At 35.3% G+C, this 21,339-nt stretch overlaps 2 protein-coding genes across 2 annotated transcripts in view; one reads left to right on the forward strand and one right to left on the reverse strand.

Annotated features, from left to right (window-relative positions):
* Window positions 1-81: 81 nt before the first annotated feature.
* On the reverse strand, window positions 82-14,123 carry capn2a (calpain 2, (m/II) large subunit a). The gene is made up of 21 exons (XM_065296105.2): window positions 13,708-14,123; window positions 13,125-13,194; window positions 10,073-10,191; window positions 9,306-9,439; window positions 6,825-6,993; window positions 6,614-6,697; window positions 5,105-5,190; window positions 4,930-4,998; window positions 4,679-4,839; window positions 4,198-4,367; window positions 4,097-4,108; window positions 3,748-3,959; window positions 2,421-2,457; window positions 2,272-2,337; window positions 2,094-2,151; window positions 1,943-2,007; window positions 1,542-1,610; window positions 1,390-1,468; window positions 1,148-1,264; window positions 754-812; window positions 82-657 (listed from the first exon to the last, which is right to left on the reverse strand). Exons 1-21 carry the CDS (start codon window positions 13,942-13,944, stop codon window positions 634-636), a joined length of 2,097 nt encoding a protein of 698 aa, XP_065152177.1. The 5' UTR covers window positions 13,945-14,123; the 3' UTR covers window positions 82-633.
* A 2,842-nt stretch (window positions 14,124-16,965) lies between these two features.
* The window catches only part of cdh23 (cadherin-related 23), a 373,711-nt gene continuing 369,337 nt past the window's right edge, over window positions 16,966-21,339 (forward strand). Inside the window, exon 1 of the mRNA XM_065296107.1 lies at window positions 16,966-17,034. The gene's annotated coding sequence lies outside the window, so the exon portion shown is untranslated. The remainder of the gene's footprint in view (window positions 17,035-21,339) is intronic.

A 21,339-nucleotide genomic window follows, 5' to 3' on the forward strand; every position in this document is an offset into this window, starting at 1 on the left:
TGCATGAGGCTGTTATTTTATAGTTTTATTCTGTAAAGACAAAGATTTGTTAATGTTTAATGTTAATTTAACTTTAAACAAACTTTTTCAAGTAAATAACATACATTTAAATCTACAGTAAGTTACTGACAAACAGCTGCATAACTACTACAGAGCTAGAAATAACTATAATATTCTATAGTAAGCTATTGTATTTACTACAGTTTACTATACTAAGGTACACTTCATTATTTGAATGTGGGTATAAAAATGTTTAATTATTAAGTTATAATTATAAACAGAAAGGAATGAAATATGTCAGTCCATATATATTGAATTAATTTGAACATATATAAATACGAATTTGAAAACATCTACTTCTGTGGAAAATGTAAAAGTGTTTGCCTGTTTCCCTTTAGAGTAAAGGATTTTGTTTAAATTTCTATAAAGAGTGAATTATATTGCCTTGCAAGCACGGATTAACATGTAAGTGAACATCAAATAAAACAACAGTCAACATTTCTTATATCTCTCTAGCAACAACCGTAGACACGATTACAAATTGGTCCACAATACAAATAAAGCAAGTGTGTATATTACTGTCATGTGAGTTAACGGACATAATAAAAGTACTATTTGAAATCCTCTGGTCCTTTAAATCATAGCAAACATCAGCCACTGCAAGGAAGAAATAAAAATAAAAAATCAAGCAAATGCTCAGCTACAAAATAAAGAAAATAGCTTAGATAAACAGGTTAGATTGTGAGACATTACCTGGGTAAAGTTTAACTCAATGAACCCACTGTTGTCTATGTCAATCTTCTTAAACACTTCTACAAAAGAGAAAAAATGCTGTTAGTGCTTGATTGATAACCCTTACGGAAATTTTACTACATGGTTATCACAAAATAACCATGGATTTGCTACAAAAACAATTGGTTTTGCCAATGGTAATCAATTTTTGTAAAGGAAACAAAAGATTTTAAAAATCACATTATATAAGCAGTACTCTCTCTGGACCACAAAATTATTAATAATGTAATGTGGTCAATAAACTTATTGTATAGCCATGCAATTTACAGAATGAATCAACATCACTGTATTAACCAATCAAAGTCAAGACTTTGAATACATTGTTGTAAACATATTTACATGTCAGTGTACTTACTAAACATCATCTCCAGACGCATCACACAGGCCACAAAGTTATCAAAGTCAATAGTCATGTCTGCTTCACCAAAGCGCGCAGCCAAAAGTTGATGAATGCTGTCATTCAAAGAGAATCCTGTGCAGGTATCACCAAAAAAACCAGTTAGAAACTCAGATAAACTACTTATATTACAGCTATTTTTGTAAATCCTTCATTTATTTAGACACATACTAAAAGTCTGAATGAGAGTCAAAGATCACCTGTTTCCTTCAAAGCCATTCGCATCTCTGGTGTACTCATGCAGCCAGATCCATCCATGTCATTCTTCTTGTAAATGATCTTAAAAGATAATAAAAAGATATTAGTTCATGAAAAACAATGCAAAGAATTTGTGAGTTTGTGTTTTTTTTACCAGATATTTCTGAATTTTCTTCCACAAAGTGGCAAACTCTGCTAACCCCAGTTTACCATTGCCACTTTCCTGCATCCGAGTTAAGACAAAATAGTTCAGATGGATAGAAATTCTGTAGATTACTTTTTCCATTTACTTATAACCTGAAAGAAACTGCAGCCCGGTTACACAGACAAGGTTTAGATTAGTCCTAGGCTTTTATAAATTTGATTTAGAAAAAAATATTACTGGTGTGCATCTAAAGACAAAACAATGCCACAGATGTTTTTTAAGATATGTTAGGGCAAGTTGTTTTAAGTTAAGACAGCTCAAATATTAGTATGGGACTAGGCCTAAGCATCATCTGCAAAAGCTGGACCTGAATGTCAAAAAAGCACACTTTTGGACCGTTTAAAGGATACATCCATGAGGTTCACCATGATCCTGCATGTATCCAAACTAAAACCATCTGTTTTAATATCCGTCCCTGTAAGAAGACACATCTTGCTAAATATCTTCAAAAATGTAATTGTTTTGTTTTCGTATTATTAAAAAAAGATAAAAATAACTCACGTTTTGAAACTATTTTGTTGAGAATTGTCCGCATCTCAAAGGCAGAAATTTCCATGTCCTTAGACAAGAACAAACACAAATAGATTTGATACATAAACGATAGTCGATCAAACATGGTTCATGTTTATCATAATAAATCAGCATTGTGCATGCTCAGATATAGCCTACTGTAACTTACCTCTCCTGCAAGTTTGGTAAATAGCCCTCTAAATCCAGAATCAACCGCATCTTCAGACACCGTCTCCTAAAAACACAGAACAAATCCACAGTAATATACTGTAGTTAACAATAGCATTGCAAGAGACACACAGACAGATTTCATCTTACATCTTCTAAATCTGCCTCCACAGGATCATCCAATTGTCTGAAAGAAAGACACGCAAGAAGAGGTAACTTAGTAAGTTAACTAGTTCATGAATTACATACAATCTTTACCTGGATCATATTTGAACCCAAAAGCAAATTAAAGAATAATGGTTTCATATGGTTTTAAAACCAAAATGCTTGTTTAATACATTAAAATCCCTGTAAAGTCAATCTTAAAAATAGTTTTTAACCACAGCTAAATCGTTAAACAGTTTTTCACCATTTCTGAGTACAGGATTATTTTGGTGGTTTCAGTGCAGACAGCTAAGATTTTTCTAACTTATTTTATTTATTGGCTGTTTTTTCTATGAATCAAATTTGGTTGGGTGTTAAAAAACACATTTAACTCTTTATCCGCCAGCGATGAAAAAAAAAGTTGCCAGCGAGCGCCAGCATTTTTATGATTTATTTCAAATGTTTCTTTTTTAAAATATAAAAACACACAAAATATCAAACGAAAAAAAGAGACCCTCTACTTTAAAAAAAAGATTTCATCCCATCTTCATTTGTTCTGTTTTTATTAACTCTCAAATATGGGTATTTTTCATTCAAAAATACAAATTTTAAACAAAAAGCTGAGATAAATGTATTTTTGTAAATGACTTTTGTTAGAGATCAGATTCAGAAAGATGATTAAAACATACACAGAGTTTTTACAGTTTTTGGATCTGTGGATGCTTTAGTGTTTTATAAGTTGGGTAAGAGTGCCACCTAGTGTAGGGGTTTTCAAACTTTTTGTGTGTGTGGACCACTATTTGTAATCAAGAATTATCGCGGACCACCCCAGAATACTCGTAATAAAAATATGGACACAAAGTCCTGAATTTATCTGCACCTCTAAATATGCTTACTAGCACTAAAACTATAACTGGTCATCACATCAGTACAACAGATTCTTAAAACACATTCATAAAAAAATACATTTTTCTTAATAAAATATATTCTTTTATATTTTATTTTGCCTTTACACGGACCACCTGCAGTACCCTCACGGACCACTAGTGGTCCACGGACCACAGTTTGGGAATGGCCGACCTAGTGGATAATAGCAGAAATGTGGATTGCCGTAAAAACTGGTCAGTGGCAGGGAAGCGTTTTCTCTTAATTGACAAGATAACTCGTCAATGGCTGGGAAAAAGTTGATAAATGACTTTACAGGAATTTTAAATGAAAATTTAGGATCACATAAAAAAACTCACTTTTAACTGTATACCAAAATTGTTTTAGTGCAAAAAATGCCTATCGTATTATAAATTGTATGTTTTATTATTACAAAATGATGCCTTACTGCACTTCAGACTGTTTCTCCGAAAACACGCGCACACAGAAGTCTCCGTTCTTGTTCGGCTCGAAGGTGGAAGGAACGATGAGATATTCTCCAGGAGGAAGTTTAAAGCGGGTGCTGACCTCTCTCAGATTGATGAAAGTCTCGGATCGAGCTTTCTGAGCGTGGCTTAGGAAATAGTTCTTATCCAGATGAACATCCTTCTGGCCGTGAAACTGCAATGAAGTGATCACAAACCAGAATCAAAATTTTTTTTAAAGAAAAATGCACAAGACGCTGCCATATTGAGTGTGTTGTCTAATAGTTAGCTTTGTCGTGGTTTTTAGGCCTTTTAGGGGTCTCTTTTGCTCACCTGAGGAGGAACCTGGAAGAGATGGAAAAAGTTCAACATTATAAACAGGCTATATGGTGCTATAAATACCAAAATACAGCACAGTATCTTAGCAATCCTACCTCGTAGATGGCATAGCCGATGGTGTGCATGTCCTCTCCGGCCTTTCGCATTTTGCGCCGATTCTTCTGGATCAGACCGATGACGACACTGCAGCCCACTTCGTTATCATCAGGATCGTCGTCTTCCTCATTCAGTTTGATCTTAAACTGAGGATTCATCCAGAATGTGTCTGTGAACGACACGTAAATATCAGCTGGATATAACAGCAGCAGGTTACAGTGCATTGTTTTTGAAGTTGCTGTATTTGATATGATAGATCTAATTAATGAAAAAAAAACTGATGTTGTAAGGTTATTAAAGGCCACATGTGTTTAAATACTTAGGAAGAAGTCACAGTCCCGCCCCAAACTCAATTGTTATTATGCGTGACCCATTTTGGCCATTCCAAAAACAGAGTGCAATTCCATTTGGTGCCACTAGTGGCGCTATAAATCACACACTTCGGCGCTAAAGTTACTTTATTGTATTGTAGTTACTTACAAGGATGATTCCTGCATCCACCAGCTGTTGAGCCTCTTCTCCAGCTGCCGTCGAACTTACTCGTGCTCCAGTGTTTAACAGAGTCAGTTGTCAGTGTGTCTGGGGTCAAAGTGCACACCTCTAAACGAGAATAATGTCTCAAGAAATCGGAAAATGACATCCTGGACAAGTGCAAACAGGAAGTGAAGAAAGATTTAATTCTGCCAAAGTAACATTATACTTTAAACAATACACCATACACAAATTTTTACCAGAATTCTCCATCTTCTGCTTTGACGTTTCCGCGTTCAGATTGATCGACTGCATTCCACTCAGAAGAGCTAAAGGTGTATTAGAATAGATTTTTTTTCAATAATAAGTTACAAAATAATATACTGTAGATATATTTTATTTTAGAGTTGTGTTGTTTGATTGGTAAATATTTACTTGTCACTCCAAGCCCCTGTCCATTCCACTTGGCCCCAAGGATTTCGAACCCGGACCAGCTTCTCCTTCCGGCCTCTATAAGTAACCTGACAAGTTCAAAGCATCACCATCAGAACATGAGCATCATGCACAATAAAGTTAACATGTGGGGCAATATATAAATGCAGGTATATTTGAAGAGTTTGGTTCCAAAACGCGATAAATGGCATTTAAAAAAAATGAGTTACTGCCAAACTCAGTATTGTATCAGGACGGTATTTAAAAGTAAATTCTTAATTTTACGCAAAATACAATATCCGCCGTGTTATTCTGTCAATCTTTTCTCCCTTTTTTCCCAAAACGCAATAAACGCCACTCCTCCTTTTCTGCAGAATGCAATAAATCCGCTCAACAAATCACAGCGCACCATTCCACGCATTGTAAACAATAATGGTGGTGCTATGAATACACACTGAATCCTGTAATACACAGACTCCTACTTTTCCTCATCTTGTACTTCGTGATCAACAAACAAACAAAAACAAAATAATACTTTAATGGCATGGATAAACCTGTGGTGGTTTTCTGTGACGGGAAAGAAACGTAAGCCATCAACATCTAATAATTTACGTGAGAGGCACTCGGGAGACGGGAAATGCCGGTTGTTTGTTCCCCCAACAGCATCAAGCTTCTCTCGTGCTAACACATTGACCCCACGGGATCTTATGAAATTTTTTTATTTTACACAAAGCCAAATGAAAATCGAGCAGGACCAAAACATTTTACAGCTGATCGCTGTGAAAAATTTTAAACGACGACGTCCCAAGTATAACCGCAGCAATGACAGTGTTCTTAATATGACAAAGTAAGTGTTTTGATTAATGGCATTAATGTTTTTTTTTTAATCAGTGGAAACCACTAGTCAACTAGATGAATATAACATGACAAAGATGAATGCATTTATATATTGATTCAATAGATTTATAGCATTTTGAAAATAAACTTTTTTTTTCGTTTTTATAATAAATCTTTGAAAACAAATTATGGATTTGAATTTTTTATGATTTTATAACCTAAAGATGCTATGTAAAGTTTGTAACCGATAATAGTGGTTTTCATCTTGTCACTTTCTTGGTATAGAAAACACTTTTTTACCAAAATTAGTCAGAATTAATTTGTCAAATGAGTTTCCATCTCCCATTATTCGCATTTACTCTTTTTCACGCAAGTCAAAAACCATCTCAAGCGAGCTAATTAAATTGGTATTTGAAATTTGCCGTTTCTATCACTCGCCTCTAATGCGATACTTCAAAATACGCAGTGTGATAGAAACCCAGTGTCAATTATGTTACCATGATTTTCACCAAGATATTTATTTCAAGAAAATATTATATTATATATTTACTTTGGACACCAAATGTACCTGCAATTAAATAATTACCCATGTAGCAATGGAAAGCAAAGAAAATGAATTTGAATTCAGGCCATTTTTTGGATAGAAGTTGCACAGAAGACACACAGGTGAATAACCTCAATCGCTCCAGTAAGAGAGTAAGCATGACCCTTCACAAGCTTCTGATGAGTGATGGCCTCAGAGTCTGCAGCGCTGGTGATCTGTAAGAACAGAGAAAAACTCTTAACATTCACATCTTTCTAATGGTATGGTATTAGTGCAGTATACTAAAGCATAGTTATATACTATACTGTCATTTAATGGAAAAGAATTGCAAAATGCTCATACATCTATGGAGCAGCCCAACAAAGCTCCACAATCCAAGGCTTTCTTGATGATTTGAAACATGTTGGATGGAGCTTGTTTCAACTCGTACATTTCAGCTATTCCTCCGGTGAAATCCTCAAAGCCCTCAGTGGTTGAACCTCCAGACAAAGCTTCATACCATCCATTCACCCTGAGGAACATAAACAAAATCACATCAGATCCAACATACAGTACAATATAGTGATTGTTTCTATTGGTGTGACAGAAATGCTGAAATGCTAAAGAGATTGCCAATATTTTTAGGTACTTATATTTCTTTTTCACATGTCCTCACACTGCAAAAAATGACTTTCTTACTTAGTATTTTTGTCTTGTTTTTAGTAAAAATATCTAAAAATTCTTAAATTAAGATGAATTTTCTTGATGAGCAAAATGACCTAAGAAAATAAGTCTAGTTTTTAGACAAAAATATAAACTTTAAGTAAATTAGTGCTTAAAACAAGAAAAAAGTTAACTTATTTCAAGAAAAAGTTTCTTATTCCATTGGCATATTTTTTGGCATTAACAATTAATTCAAGAAAATGTTTCTTATTCCATTGGCAGATTTTTTTGCATTAACAATTAATTCAAGAAATTTTTTCTTATTCCATTGGCATATTTTTTTGCATTGACAATTAATTCAAGAAAATTTTTCTTATTCCATGGGCATATTTTTTTGCATTAACAATTAATTTCAAGAAAATTTTTCTTATTCCATTGGCAGATTTTTTTTTTGCTTGTTTTAAGCACAAATTCTCCAATTCTCTCAAGTTTATATTTTTTATCTATAATTATTTTCCTAGGTCATTTTGCTCATCAAGAATTTGTTTAGATATTTTTACTAAAAACAAGTCAAAAATACTAACTAAGAAAGTCATTTTTTGAAGTGCATGACTTACCACTGATAGGATTAACAATAATTTGTATAAAAATGTATACATTTTTGTTGAACATATTGTTATTATTATTTCATTGATTTATGCTTAATCTGTGTGTAATGTAAAATAACATTAATTGTACTTTTAAAAGGTACACATATATTCAGGATTGGGGGATGCCATTTAAAAATAAGCAATTGAAAAATCATATTTGTTGAACACTTATTTAACTTTACGTAGTAATATACTGTATTCATCTGAAATTGTCTAGCACAAACATTTTAAACCGGGTCTTACAATACAGGATTTTACTCTGAATTTACCCACTGCGAAAAAATGACTTTCTTACTTAAGAATTTTTTATTATTTGTAGACAAAAATACTAAATCAAAATTAATTTTCTTGATGAGAAAAATGACCTAAGAAAATAAGTCTAGTTTTTAGACAAAAATAAAATTATGTTAAAAAAATCTGCCAATGGGGTAAGAAAACTTTCTTGAATTAAGTGTTTAAGAAAAAAAGTTAACTTATATCTAGATTTTTTTCTTACCCCATTGGCAGATTTTTTGCTTGCTTTAGGCACAAATTCACTAAAATTTGATCTTTTTTGTCTAAAAACTAAGAGAAGAAAGTCATTTTTTGTTCAGTGCCCCGATTTTTCCCTCCTGGAACTTAATTTGTTTCCGTTATTTGGCTCAGATTATCATGTTATGTGTGACATTTACCAATAAAATCTTAAACCTCTTGATTAGGGTGGCCATTCGTGCCAGTTCCGCCGGACACGTCCCGAACATATTTTCGGGTTCGTTCTCCGGAAGTCGCGTTGGTCGACCGCATACGTCATCAAGGTTTAATATTTCGGGTTTAATTTCAGAAAAGCAACCATTACATTTCAAGGTAAGAATGAAACTACAATGATTGTATGTCTTAAAAGAAATAAATCTTAATTTTCTCATGTATTTTAACTGAAATGTGAGAACCTTCATGACGTATGCGGTCGAGCAACGCGACTTCCGGAGAACGAACCCGAAAACATGTTCGGGACGTGTCCGGCGGAACTGGCACGAATGGCCACCCTACTCTTGATCTGGTCGGGGGCGGCCCTATCAAAACATGTTTGATATGAATGATTTTAAGTCAGGATGATCATCTCAAGAGTCACAGGTGAATGACTATTTGAAATAATTTTGGACAAAGGAGATGGAGAAACTGCTTGTGGAAGTGTAGAAACAATGTGAAAGCGTAAATAACGTGTATGTGAAAACATATCATAATCGGTGCCTCAAAAACACCAGCTGAGGAGAATTCGTCCAGACAACAGACGTCTCTAGGTGCGGATCCGGCCCAGAGTCGTCTGCTGTCTGGAAAACACGCAGTGTGAGATCAGCCAGGATTTTAAAAATCCTGTAGTGTGAGCCCATCCCAGGTAAAACCGCATGTGTTTCAGTGTACAGTGTACTTAAATCTCAAACAAATAAACTTTACTGCACTTACACGCACTGAAAGAATGTAAAGTTGAAATCTAATTGTGGTTGTAAGGCAAGACCAAATTTCATAGCCACAAAAAGGAGATGTTATGACTCACTTGGCATACGCCTTCTCCAGCAGGGCGCTCCAGAACTCTGAGCCGGTTGCTGAATGAACAAACAGCAGTTCTCCATCTCTAGATGGCAGGCGGTCATCCACCACCACATCGACCCATTCCCCATACTGCCACAACTGCCATCAAATAACAAACACAATACTTAGAGAGAAAACAGCTAAGAACCAAAAATCAAGATTTAAAGCACTGTCAGATAAGGTTTGAAAACAATGTAAAGCTAAGCGCACACACAGATATTGGGAGGGCTCTTCCTCTGGGATAAATTGTGCAGCATGAGTCAGTTACTTCCTGTACTGACCAAAACATTCCACCATCCCAAAAACCGGAGCCAAAAGTTTCTCTTTAAAAATGCATACATAGGATACTGAGTGATTTGAAACAATGCATTACACATCCATATCAAGATACATTGGCAAATGTACAAACTTGGGCAAGGTCTGTCTGTACATGTATCTGTTATCTACTTTGCAACCAGCTAGAATACCATAGCAACTGCTCAGTAAGGCCCTAACAAGTAGTCAGAACATCCTGACAAGTAGCAAACTCCTAGCAAGGCCTAAATTTCTTAAACAAACAATTTAACCTAACAAAGTATTGAAGCCTTACCACTGATTGGCTACAAGTGTGTTTGTTACTCGGCCCGACTTCGTGCACCCAGCTTAAAATCAAATTTATTTAACTTTTTATATGGCATGTCAACAAACTGTCACTGTCTGTACATATGACAACCAAACTAAAAACTTGTTTACCTGAAAGTGGAAAATACCAGCATAGTCATTCCCAAAACCTTGGTTGGATGGTACAACACGGGCCAGAACGTCTTCATTTAGGGTTAGGGAGGCGATAGCTGCTAAGAGCCAACAATCACCTAAAACAAAAGATGTGAAGGTTTTAATATTAAAAACTACAAACATAAAGTATCATGACTAAAGGATGCATCTATACCAAATTTCTGTGCTGATACGATATTCAAGTAATAAGAATAATGTGCGTATAAAAGCAAATAGTTTTGCTTTTTACTCCTCCTTGTTTATGTAACAAGTGCAGACCGTACAAACTGCAGGATATAAGATTGTCAGGATATAATCTGCCCTGATCATCGGCTGTTTTTAAACAATCAGCTGATGGAAAAAATGCTTTTGTCTGCCAAAAACGATTATACTGTAGGCCGAAATATTGGTGCATAGTCTCCCTGTAGTCAATAATTTGATCAGTTTAAACTCATCTTTGAGCATCATATTAGCATATATAAAAGTTTTATCTGTCAAAGTAATTTCTTCATGCTTTAAAACAGCTTAAAAGTAATTCTACATCCTTGCCTCATTTAGTATCTACTATATGCAAATTAGCCCCCGCCTCCATTCTTTCGCACCACCTCAGACCTTAGATATAAATGTAAATACACTACAAAAAATTATTTTCAAGAAAAACATTTCTTAGTATTTTTGTCTTGTTTTCAGTAAAAATTCTTAAATTAAGATGCTTTTTCTTGATGAGCAAAAAGACCCAAGAAAATAAGTCTAGTTTTTAGACCAAAAATATCAAATTTAAGTGATTTTGTGCATAAAACAAGCAAAAAAATCTCCCAATTGTGTAAGCAAAACATTTTTCTCAAAACACTAAATTCAAGAAAAAAAATCACTTAAGTTTCATATTTTGGATCCAAAAAATAGAGTTATTTTCTTGGGTTGTTTTGCGTATCAAGAAAAAGCATCTTAATTGAAGATTTTTTTTTGTTGATACTTTTACTGAAAACAAGAAAATACTAAGAATTTTTTTTCTTAAAAATCCTTTTTTGCAGTGTAGATGCTACATTAAACTTTTTCAGTCACATTACTTTCTAAGAACCACCAATCAACGTGTTTTACTGTTTCGACGTGATTGGTTTCATGTTTGTGACGTTGGAAACCAAGGCGACTGAAAAAACGCAGAAATGAGATGGTCTCCAATTTAATGGAGAAAATACTTAGCAATGGTGTTGAATAATGAATTTACACATGGCTTGTCTTAAAGCATATTAAAAAAAACCACAGACATATAAACAACAATAAAACCTGATTTTCCCCACAGTTGGACTTTAAGGAACAACAACATAAAAGATACAACGTTAGGAGCAAAACATAAAGACTTATAATAATTTAAAGGTGCAGTGTTTAACTTTTAGGAGGATCTCTTGACAAAAATGCAATATATATTCTACATAACTTTATTATCAGGGGTGTATAAAAACCTTACATAATGAAACATTATGTTTTTATTACCTTAGCGATATCTAGTGGTGAGGTAGATGCCACTAAGACGTTTTTATCTACATACACCAAGGGTCCCCTTAAATGGAAGTCACCATTTTGTGCTGCCATGTTTCTACAGAAGCCCTTAGCGGACAAACTTTTTTACTAAGTTGACAAGATTTTTTCCTGTGGCGGCTATCGCATCTGTTTTATGCGTTTCAAAAGCAAGGGGTGAGCTGTGGACTAAATGGCGATTTATAGTTGTTCATAGGTTCTACGCCGTAGCTACAGCGTAGGCTATCCGTAGCCTGTGCGTAGCTCTGATCTACGCGGACCGCAAGCGCTGTGATTGGTCCACCAGAACCCCTCCCGTCAGGTAACAAAAACTGCGTCATAGGTATTTCCATTTGTGACGGTGAAAACAAAGATGAGCCAAGTTGAGGAGTGATTTAACTCAAACTGCAACAAAAGTCGCTGTTTATTTACTTCCATCATTGCTGGTCTTCTCAAATTATACACAACAAGTTGCTATTTCTTCTTCGTTTGGGGGTTAACTTGCCAAGCTGCTTCTTCTCTGACGGTCGCGCTGCTAATGTGGTTACACGCGTGGATACTGCCCACCAGCGGTTTGCGGGTGTGTTTGCACGTCGACGCAGAGGACGACGCAAAAGTATAAATGAAAACCGACGCCATCGCGGCTACGCCGTAGGACCTACGCACGACTATAACGAGCCCTTAAGGCGTTGGTTGCAATTCGCAACCTCACCACTAGATGCCGCTAAAATTTTCACACTGCACCTTTAAATAGCATGATAATATATCCTCTACTCCTCTACTGTAGGCCTGCTCTGTGTTCAGGCTATAAAAAATATTTGATTAAGTTCAAGACTCAGTTTGACTCCACATAAGCGCCTTTCCGATTCTCCTAACCAGATTAGAGTTTGAAGCGCCTATAACATTTAGCTTTTTTCAGTCTTATGAATCATCTTTCATAGAGTTAGCAGAGTTTCCCTGATAAGATCATGTGCCACTACACTGAAAGTGTTGCTAAGTGACTCGCTTCCTCTTTTCATTCATAATTCACACTTTTACATACACACTTCAATACTGAAGTTAATTCAGTCTGTCTGATGTCTCTCCATGATAAAATAAGCACCGTAGTGAAGCAAAGGTTACATTAATAGATTTTTGTTGTTACGCAACCGTACAGCGGCACCCGTCGTTACTAAATCAGACAGGAGATTTCTCTATGTGGCTAAACTGATTCATTGCAAGTTACAAAAACAAACAACATTTATAATCTGTGGGCTGAAAACAGCATCTGTGGAATTTCACCCAAAGGAAGCACAATGACTTCTCTGATCTTAAGATGCATTGCTAGTTATAAACTTCAGGGCAATGGTAAGTCATCACGAGGGTGTAAAAATCAACCACAGTTTCCTGACTAACGGCTGAGGGAGATTCAGAGAGTGTTTTTATTTAGCAGACACTTTTAAAGTGACACACATGGCACGCTGTGTTAAGTTTCAGAAATGTTTTAAAAATCCACTAAAATGCAAGAGATACTTACCTAAAGCTCCTTGGCAAATATCTGTTCTTGTAGCCCCTCCAACAATAAACTCAGGCTTGGATGTCAGTTCCTGCAGAAACAACGCAACATTCAACTATTTCCTGAAACGTTTTGCTTGTTTAAAGGGAGTCAAGCATCTTAAGAATCTGAATGTTTGAACCGACTGGGATGTCCAAATACTAACATGATGATTCACGTGCTGGCATGTCTTGCCAAATTTGAATCTTCCCAAAATTCGCAATAGTTCCTATGCCATAGTTTCCTGCTTTTTATAGCCTTTTCCACATGCAATAAAAGCGTTCTGTAGATGTTGGAGTTTTTTTATGGAATAATACAGCTGGACAAACATCGTTAGGAGTGCACACAGCACATCAGTGTGGTAAAACCTAACAAACTATAAAAATAAATGTTCCTGTTCTTTGCCAGGCTCCACAAAGAACCATCAACATCACCAGAACCTTTACATTGCACAAGAGGGTCTGTGACGTTTTATTAGTGGAAAAAGTTCTTTGGGGAACCAAAAATGGCTAAATAAAAAAATCATTTTAGCAACTTTGTGTAAATTGATGTAACAGGAACTCACCCCTGGTCTTTTCCACTGTAAACCTCTGGTTTTAGACGATCGTGGACCGAGTTCGTTAAAGCCCAGAGATTCTGGTGCAGCTGTGAATGTGGGATCACAGAAGAGCTCACCTCGGCTCAGACATTCACTTCTGAGACTCTCAAAGTTCTGGTTCATATATTTCACGGCGTTGCCATTCGTGCCGAACCCAGCAGCCAGTGCCCTCTTTTTGGCGAGTGTTGATGCCACTCCAGACATTTTCTATCCGGAAAGTTTCTCTCAGCTGCAGCGAAATATTTCTGCTTTTACTCCGTAATCTTCTCCTCTTTTTGCAACAGGCGTGGCCGTTTTCGCTTGTAATTTTAGAGAGGCAGGGCCGCGCGCAGAGGGCGCGTTCCGTTCCTGCGATCAAAAACAGCTGGAGGACGCAACAAGCGGAAAAACGCAGTAATAAAGAAACGTAGAAGTAGGGACTGCCCACATGTGACTTTCACGTTTGTCTGCGTAGTTTTAAAGTTTTCTTTTTCTTGCGTCGATTGAATTTTAAAGTAAGCTTTTAGTAAGGCAACGCGCATATGTGTGTACATACATTATACAATAGGAAATTAAACAACAATCCCGCTTTTTTATTTTGGGGGCTTAAATGCGAAATTATGTGTGGTTTTAGTACATTTCCAAAAAAGCAATTTCGCCTCGGAAACTAGTGTATAAAACTTAAAATAATAATAATAATAATTATAAATAAATATATATATATATATATTTTTTATAAATGTGCTGTATAATTTATCATATTAAACTGTAAGAATCAGTAGAATATATTAATTCTTACACTATGTTAATGTATATTGTCGTTTCCAGGCAATGTAATAACGACATTAGACCAGTAGAGGGTGCTGCGATAGCTTATATAGAACGAAGTTAAAATAAAAATGCAAACTTGGTCCAAAACTGCTTCTAGCATTTACATTATGGCATACCTTACAAAGTATGGATAATACGTAGGGAAATTCTGCATATTTTTCACTACCTGTATGTCCCTATACTAGTGGTCCAGAGAGAGATAGATGTGGGGTTTATGATGGATTACTGCTGCCCTCTTGTGTTCATACACCACAATTCAGACCAGAGTCACCAGACTCTAAATTCGACGTTTTGAGAAGTATTATACATTTACAATGCAAAATAATAATAATAATATTAAAGCAAAAAGCTTAAATTAAAAGTATCTAAAATGTATTTTGTTAGAAATGTAGAATTAGAAAAAAAATTCTAATAAAATAAATATTAAGAGAATGTGTACTATATTATGTAGTTAATGCTTTAGGTTTATCATTATTATAAAGGATGTAAACTTTATTCAATAAAAGTTTTGTAATAATTATTTAAAGCACTTATTTTTTAATATCTTGACTACTGCTGAAAACTGACTATCATTCCCTAGATTTTGGATCTTAAATTAGGCAATATAAATTTTGCAGATGAGATATTAGTAGGTTTTTTAAGAAATTGTCTTATGCAGAAGGAACTATATTTTCAACATCTAAATGGGAAATCAGTTAATGAATTTAGATGCAAATATTTGTTATTTCCTCTTCCACCAAAATATAAAGAAGTGTACTTTAAAATTGTATATTATGTTTATCCTGCTAAGGCATTTCTGAGATTAAGATTTAATTTGGACTGTAATATATGTTAATTTTGTAATAAGTATGCAGAAACTGTTGAACATTTATTTCTCCATTGTTATCTGGTTAATTCATTTTGGACTGATGTCATTGGATTAAACAAAGAATATCTATTTTTCCATCTATTACTTTGGACATGTTGAAATTTGGAGGATAAAAATGTAGACTTTGTTGTTGATTGTTTACTTCTCATATTAAAATACTTCATTCACAAATTCTGAAAACAGCACCCCAGTTTAATGTTTTTAAAAAAGAGCTTGACATGTATACTAAAAATTATGATATGCGATAAGGCCAAGAAACTGTGATTTGTTTAATAAGTGTGATTTTGTTTAATCCCCTATTATTTTGTCTTGTGTGGTGGTTTATTTATCTTTTATTAGTGTAGGCTATCAATATGAATCTCTCAGTCTGTGAGGACTTAAAGTTGTGTTAATAAAAACTAACACAACAAGTACACCAACAGTATACTGTAAGAAAGATATATAGCATCTTATTTTTAGTTTCACAGAAGCAAGACAATAATATGAAGTTGGTAGCACTCGAGGGTAAGTAAACGAAGTAGCCTAACATATGTTGAAACACAGTACTACTTAACTCAGGTCTTTGTATTTGTGCAATATTGTTTTAAAGCAGTTTTACAATGAATAGTGTCTTACAAACACAAGCTATGGTGTGATTCAATCATGTAGTAATGTTTTTTTGTTTTTTTTTAGTTGACAAAGAAATTTTCCCTTTATGACTACTTAGCAGTTAGCTTCTAACAACTCAAATATATCTAGATATTATTTAATATGTGAATTTAAAGTACGGAACATTTGTTTATAGGCGACATACTGTAGCATACATCATATTTAAGCTATGTTGAAGGTATTGTAAAGTAAATCAAGAAAACAAAGTATAGAAAGTATAGACTGCTCTTTATAAATCAGAAACACGCCTGCGATGTTATAAAAGTCCTGACGGTGGCAGCAGAGCAACAGAATACATGCTCATGGTGGCGCTGCTCTATCGCTTCTGAAATAGTATAATAAACTGTATTGATAGTATAGTGTAGAAAAGTCATCTGTATTAAAATGTAATCTAGTAAATGACTAATATGGTATTTTAAAAACAATATGGTTTTGGTTTAAATGAACATATATATTTTACACAGTTTATTCAAAATTAATTTTTCAAACCATATGAATACCAATTTGCAAACGTAATAATGTGTAGCAGTAAAGCAGAAAATAATATTTTTTTAGCTTGTTGATATGTATGTGTATCGATCTTGTAGATAATTTGTTGTCAACGTTATTAATCTGTATATATATCTATATATTTTCTAAACATTTGTAGTTATTAAACCGCAAAGTGTGTGTGTGTGTGTGTGTGTGTGTGTGTGTGTGTGTGTGAGAGAGAGAGAGAGAGAGAGAGAGAGAGAGAGAGAGAGAGAGAGAGAGAGAGAGAGAGAGAGAGAGAGAGAGAGAGAGAGAGAGAGAGAGAGAGAGAGAGAGAGAGAGAGAGAGAGAGAGAGAGAGAGAGAGAGAGAGAGAGAGAGAGAGAGAGAGAGAGAGAGAGGTGTAAAGTAGTCGGAGCATCAGCACTCTCTCAGCAGCAGGACCAGCGCTCGGTCGTCACGCGCGCTCGGCCCGGATTGATAAGGAGGCAGCAGCAGGTAAGAGCTCGCGTTTTCAAACCTAAAACAACTATAGACTGCAAAACTACGACAGACAACCCTAATAACCTCTTTTAATGAAAATAACAATACTTTAGTCTCTAGACCCGTGTAAAATTCTCAAACAATGTGTCTTGACAACAATGCTTCAACTATTTTTAATGCACACCTTTGCATTGATCGTTTTAGTTTCTATCCGAGCATTACACTAAAGTAGGATTTAATGTATTTTTGTAAAGATTTCTAGTTAGAGACTTGAGACAGATTGAACGATAACGACAATTGGTTGACAGTAACCAGTGTGTATCCTAAGTATGTACCCTAATCCTAACCAGTTAGTGCCTTATGTTCGAGTTACAACCAGTGTTGTCTTCATACTAGTATTTTACAGTTTTATTAAGCTTTGGGGCTTTAACTGTTCCGTGTGGTTGCTCGTGGATCGGGTAGCACTGCGCGCGCCTGCTGCGCGTGCTGTTATTAATTCATGTGTCACCTGAGCGTGCGAAGAGTTGCCATAATTGGCAATGTTTTGATCGTGCTTTTTAAATGTAATTATCAGTTTACATTGTGTTCATCGATATGTTATTATTCTATTATGTCAGCAAGTTTGGTTAATAAGTGTTTTTGACATCCATGTCCGATCTGATCGTCCCTACATCTACTGTAACTAACTCTCTAGACTAGAGGGATCACCTGAGGTTTTTGTCATTTGTTTAATTGTTTCCCTCCATTATACTGTAGATTGTGAGGGTGTGACATTTTGAAGGGGGATATGGTTGTCATTCATTGGTTAAGTGAATTATTACACCCTTATGTTCATTTCCATACTTTGATATATAAGGAGAACTGGAGATGTGGCTGTCATATGTTTGAGATGATCCCGGGAGATATAATACCGAATTTTTCCAAACACATAATTGCAAACTATAAACTAGTTGTGGTCTGAGTTTATCTAAAGCATTTTAAACTCAATCACAGCTTAATTTAAGTTTAATGCAAATGCTGCTCTCATTCTTTCTCTGTTCAGCTGAGATCTGTTGGCCTTTTAAACATTTCAGGTGAGCTCAGGTGAACTTTTTGACACACTGCAAACAATTCATTATCGTTTCAGGTCTGTTGATCACCTTTGGAAAAAACTGGAACAACTTTTTATGTCTGTTAAACACTTGGGTTCTGTAGGCAACATTTTGGCATCATAAAGGCCGTGCACCTCACCAAATATTCAAGCAGCATTACTATTTATTTGATGCACATATTGAGTTCAGTTTTTATTACATTTTGAGATTTAATTTTGGATGCTGCCATTGAAGTAGACAGCATATTGACAGTACAAAGTCAGTAAGCTCACTATGCTTGTAGTGTGTATTTAGGGTAAAGTAATTGTGGTTAACAGGTTTTCTGATGGCACTTTGTGCAGAATGTCAGCATTACAGGAATTTGGTTACATTAGCTTAAAATAAAAATGATGAATGCACATTGGAGATACGCATGTGTGTGTTTGTGTGCACAAGTGTTTCTCTTTGATATTGAATCTGCTGGCTTGACTGCCACAGTTTCTTACTCGGCGTGTCTGTCACTCTTTTCAAATCCACTCCGAAACGAGTACAGACGAAAGAGAGAGAGATAGAGAGAGGAATGATCATTCGAAATGAAGGCTCGGGATGGGACAGGTATTTTGAGTGACAGGCTGAAATGAAAGGGTGTATCAGAGAGGCAGTGAGAAATGAATTGCAGATACAGTGACACTTTAAAGGAACGAAGAGATGATGGAAATAAAAGATGAATCTGAGAAATAAAATGGAGAATTTTGATCTGTGAATATACAGTATGTAAGCAGAAACTCCTCTCTGTTTAGCGTTTGATTCGCTTTCTCTCTTATCTTTTGCTCTCGCTTTCTCCGTTCACCTTTTTTATCCGAGTGTCCAGTCTGTGCAAGGTCATTAAATCAGTGGGGTCAGTCAGGCAGAACACAGAGGTCAGAGAATAAAGAAAAGGGGTGAAGAACGAGAGAGGATTTTGGACATGACCCTCACATACATATTGGCTGTGTTTGGAATAACATACTGCATACTTGCACATTAGTGACTGAGTTATATTCGCTTGACTGATTAGCTTATGTTATTATTACTGATTATTATATGTATATCTTAATTTCTATATTTAAATAAACATTGACCAGCCATCCTTTCCTCTAGGTTCGGCATTGGCCACTAAAAATAGGCTACATATATTTATGCTTTTGAAAAAAAATCTAAAACATTTGCAATATGGATAAATATTTGCTGGGTTATTTTCCACCAGCGTTGGGTCAAAAAGGGACAAACCCAGATGTCGCGCTGTAATTTAACATGTATTGGCTTGTTTCAACCCAAAATGCTGGGTTGTTTTTACCCATTGTTGGATCAAATATAAAACATTTCTAGGTTAATTTAAAGCAATGGCTGGGCTTTTCCCTTTTTGACCCGACGCTGGGTTAAAAATAAACGAATTATGCTAAATTTGTGGTGATATAAATTTGTTACATCGCATATATAATTCAGCAGGTGGAGCCCAGTTTTTTATTCAGTAAATTTGACTATTTTACCTGTAAATAAAATTTTGAATAAAATGTTATTTTGTCAGAAAAGAGCTGTTAATATGTTAATAATAATACCACTTCTGGTTTAGTTGTTGCACAAGAAAAAGGTAAAGGCAAAGGTGTTGCATTGTTGGGTATAGTTACCAGCGCAGTGTACCTCGTTGTTATACCTAGGTGAAAAAGTAGTAAGTGTAAAGTGCTTTATTTTCACACACTAATTTTGCACTTATATTAAACTTGAACTCAACTTTCATACAAGATTCAAGTTTACTTCAAGTGGTACATAAATTAAATACATTTTTAGCACATTTTAGTTCATATATGGTGTCTCAAAATAGCACAGTGAAGTACACTTAGATGATCTTAAGAACATCTTAAGAAGAACTAAAAATAAATTTTTAGTATATTAGGTACAAAATTAGTGTGCGAAAATAAAACACTTTAAGTACACTATGGAAGTGTACTAATTTTTCACCTGGGTATATACTGTATACTACATAATTTTAGATCCCTTATCTTGTTTTCTGTACATTTTCTGTAAAAGTGGATACTGTACACACTTTATATAATGTATGCTGTACCTCTAAAATAGTAAGAGTAGTATGTAGTATGCTTGTCTTTATAGAGCTCAATATGTATTGTGAGTACTGTCAGAAAAAAATAATCCCTAGCTGTCGCTGGGGGCACCCTTTTAAAAAGTACACCGTTGTACCTGTACCTCAAAGGTACATATTGGTACCAAATGCATACATATCCATCCATAAATGGTACATATAGGAACTTTTTAAAGGGTACTGCCCCAGCTAGGGTCCATTTGTAACCGTTTATTTTTCCTGACAGTGAATAGTGCTTAAAAAGTAAATAGGACACGTCTTTCATTTAGTACCAAAGTTAAGTGTAGTGAAATCTTACCTATGCAATGACATTTGATATTCAGTTTAGGGTCTGTAATTTTGCAAGCCTTAAGGTTGGCATGAGTGCACCTTTACCGTATATCTCATTCAATTATTAGAAAAGTCACAGGCTGATGAGAGAGAGATAGAAGAGAGAGAGAAAAAGAGAGAAAGAGTGAGCGAGTGAAGTGCCAATAGCCTTCTTGATGGTTTTGACCTTACTGATCTCAGTATATTGTTTTGAAGAAGAGCGTCTCTCCCCGTTATGTGCGATTGAGATTTAATTGATCACAGATGTGAATGTGTCATTGTGCTCAGAAAAAAAGCTGTTTGTTCGGTCAGAGAGGATAAACGGATGACAGCTGGTTGCGAGCTTTATGGCGGTAACAAACATCAGGGCGCCAGCCATGCACAGACCTCAAAGTCTGAGTATCCTATTGAATATCCTACATAAAGAGTTCAAGGTCCTGGTGTTTGCAATTGTTTGTTTTATCAACTTTTGTTTCTAACCTGGTCTTATTCGCGCATTGCACACTAATTCTGATCTGGAGTAGTCTGGTAACTTTGGGTCTGTTGTTTTTTGTTGCATTTTAAATTTATATGTAACAGCTATGTTTTGCAAACTTGCAAATGTTATAGTTCTTGGCTGGTCACGTGATCAACATGGCAACCCCCATGATTGAATCTGCTGCATGTAAAATAAAACAGCTGCTTGACTTCTTTTTCAAGGGTGCACGATGCAAAGCATGTATTTAAACATGTATTTTGCCCGTCATGTGTGTGGCATGTCATGTCAAAATATGTGCGCGGCGCGTCATGTTGTCCTTTGTGCAT

This window comes from Paramisgurnus dabryanus, chromosome 20, assembly GCF_030506205.2.
Source record: "Paramisgurnus dabryanus chromosome 20, PD_genome_1.1, whole genome shotgun sequence".
NCBI classification, from domain to species: domain Eukaryota; kingdom Metazoa; phylum Chordata; class Actinopteri; order Cypriniformes; family Cobitidae; genus Paramisgurnus; species Paramisgurnus dabryanus.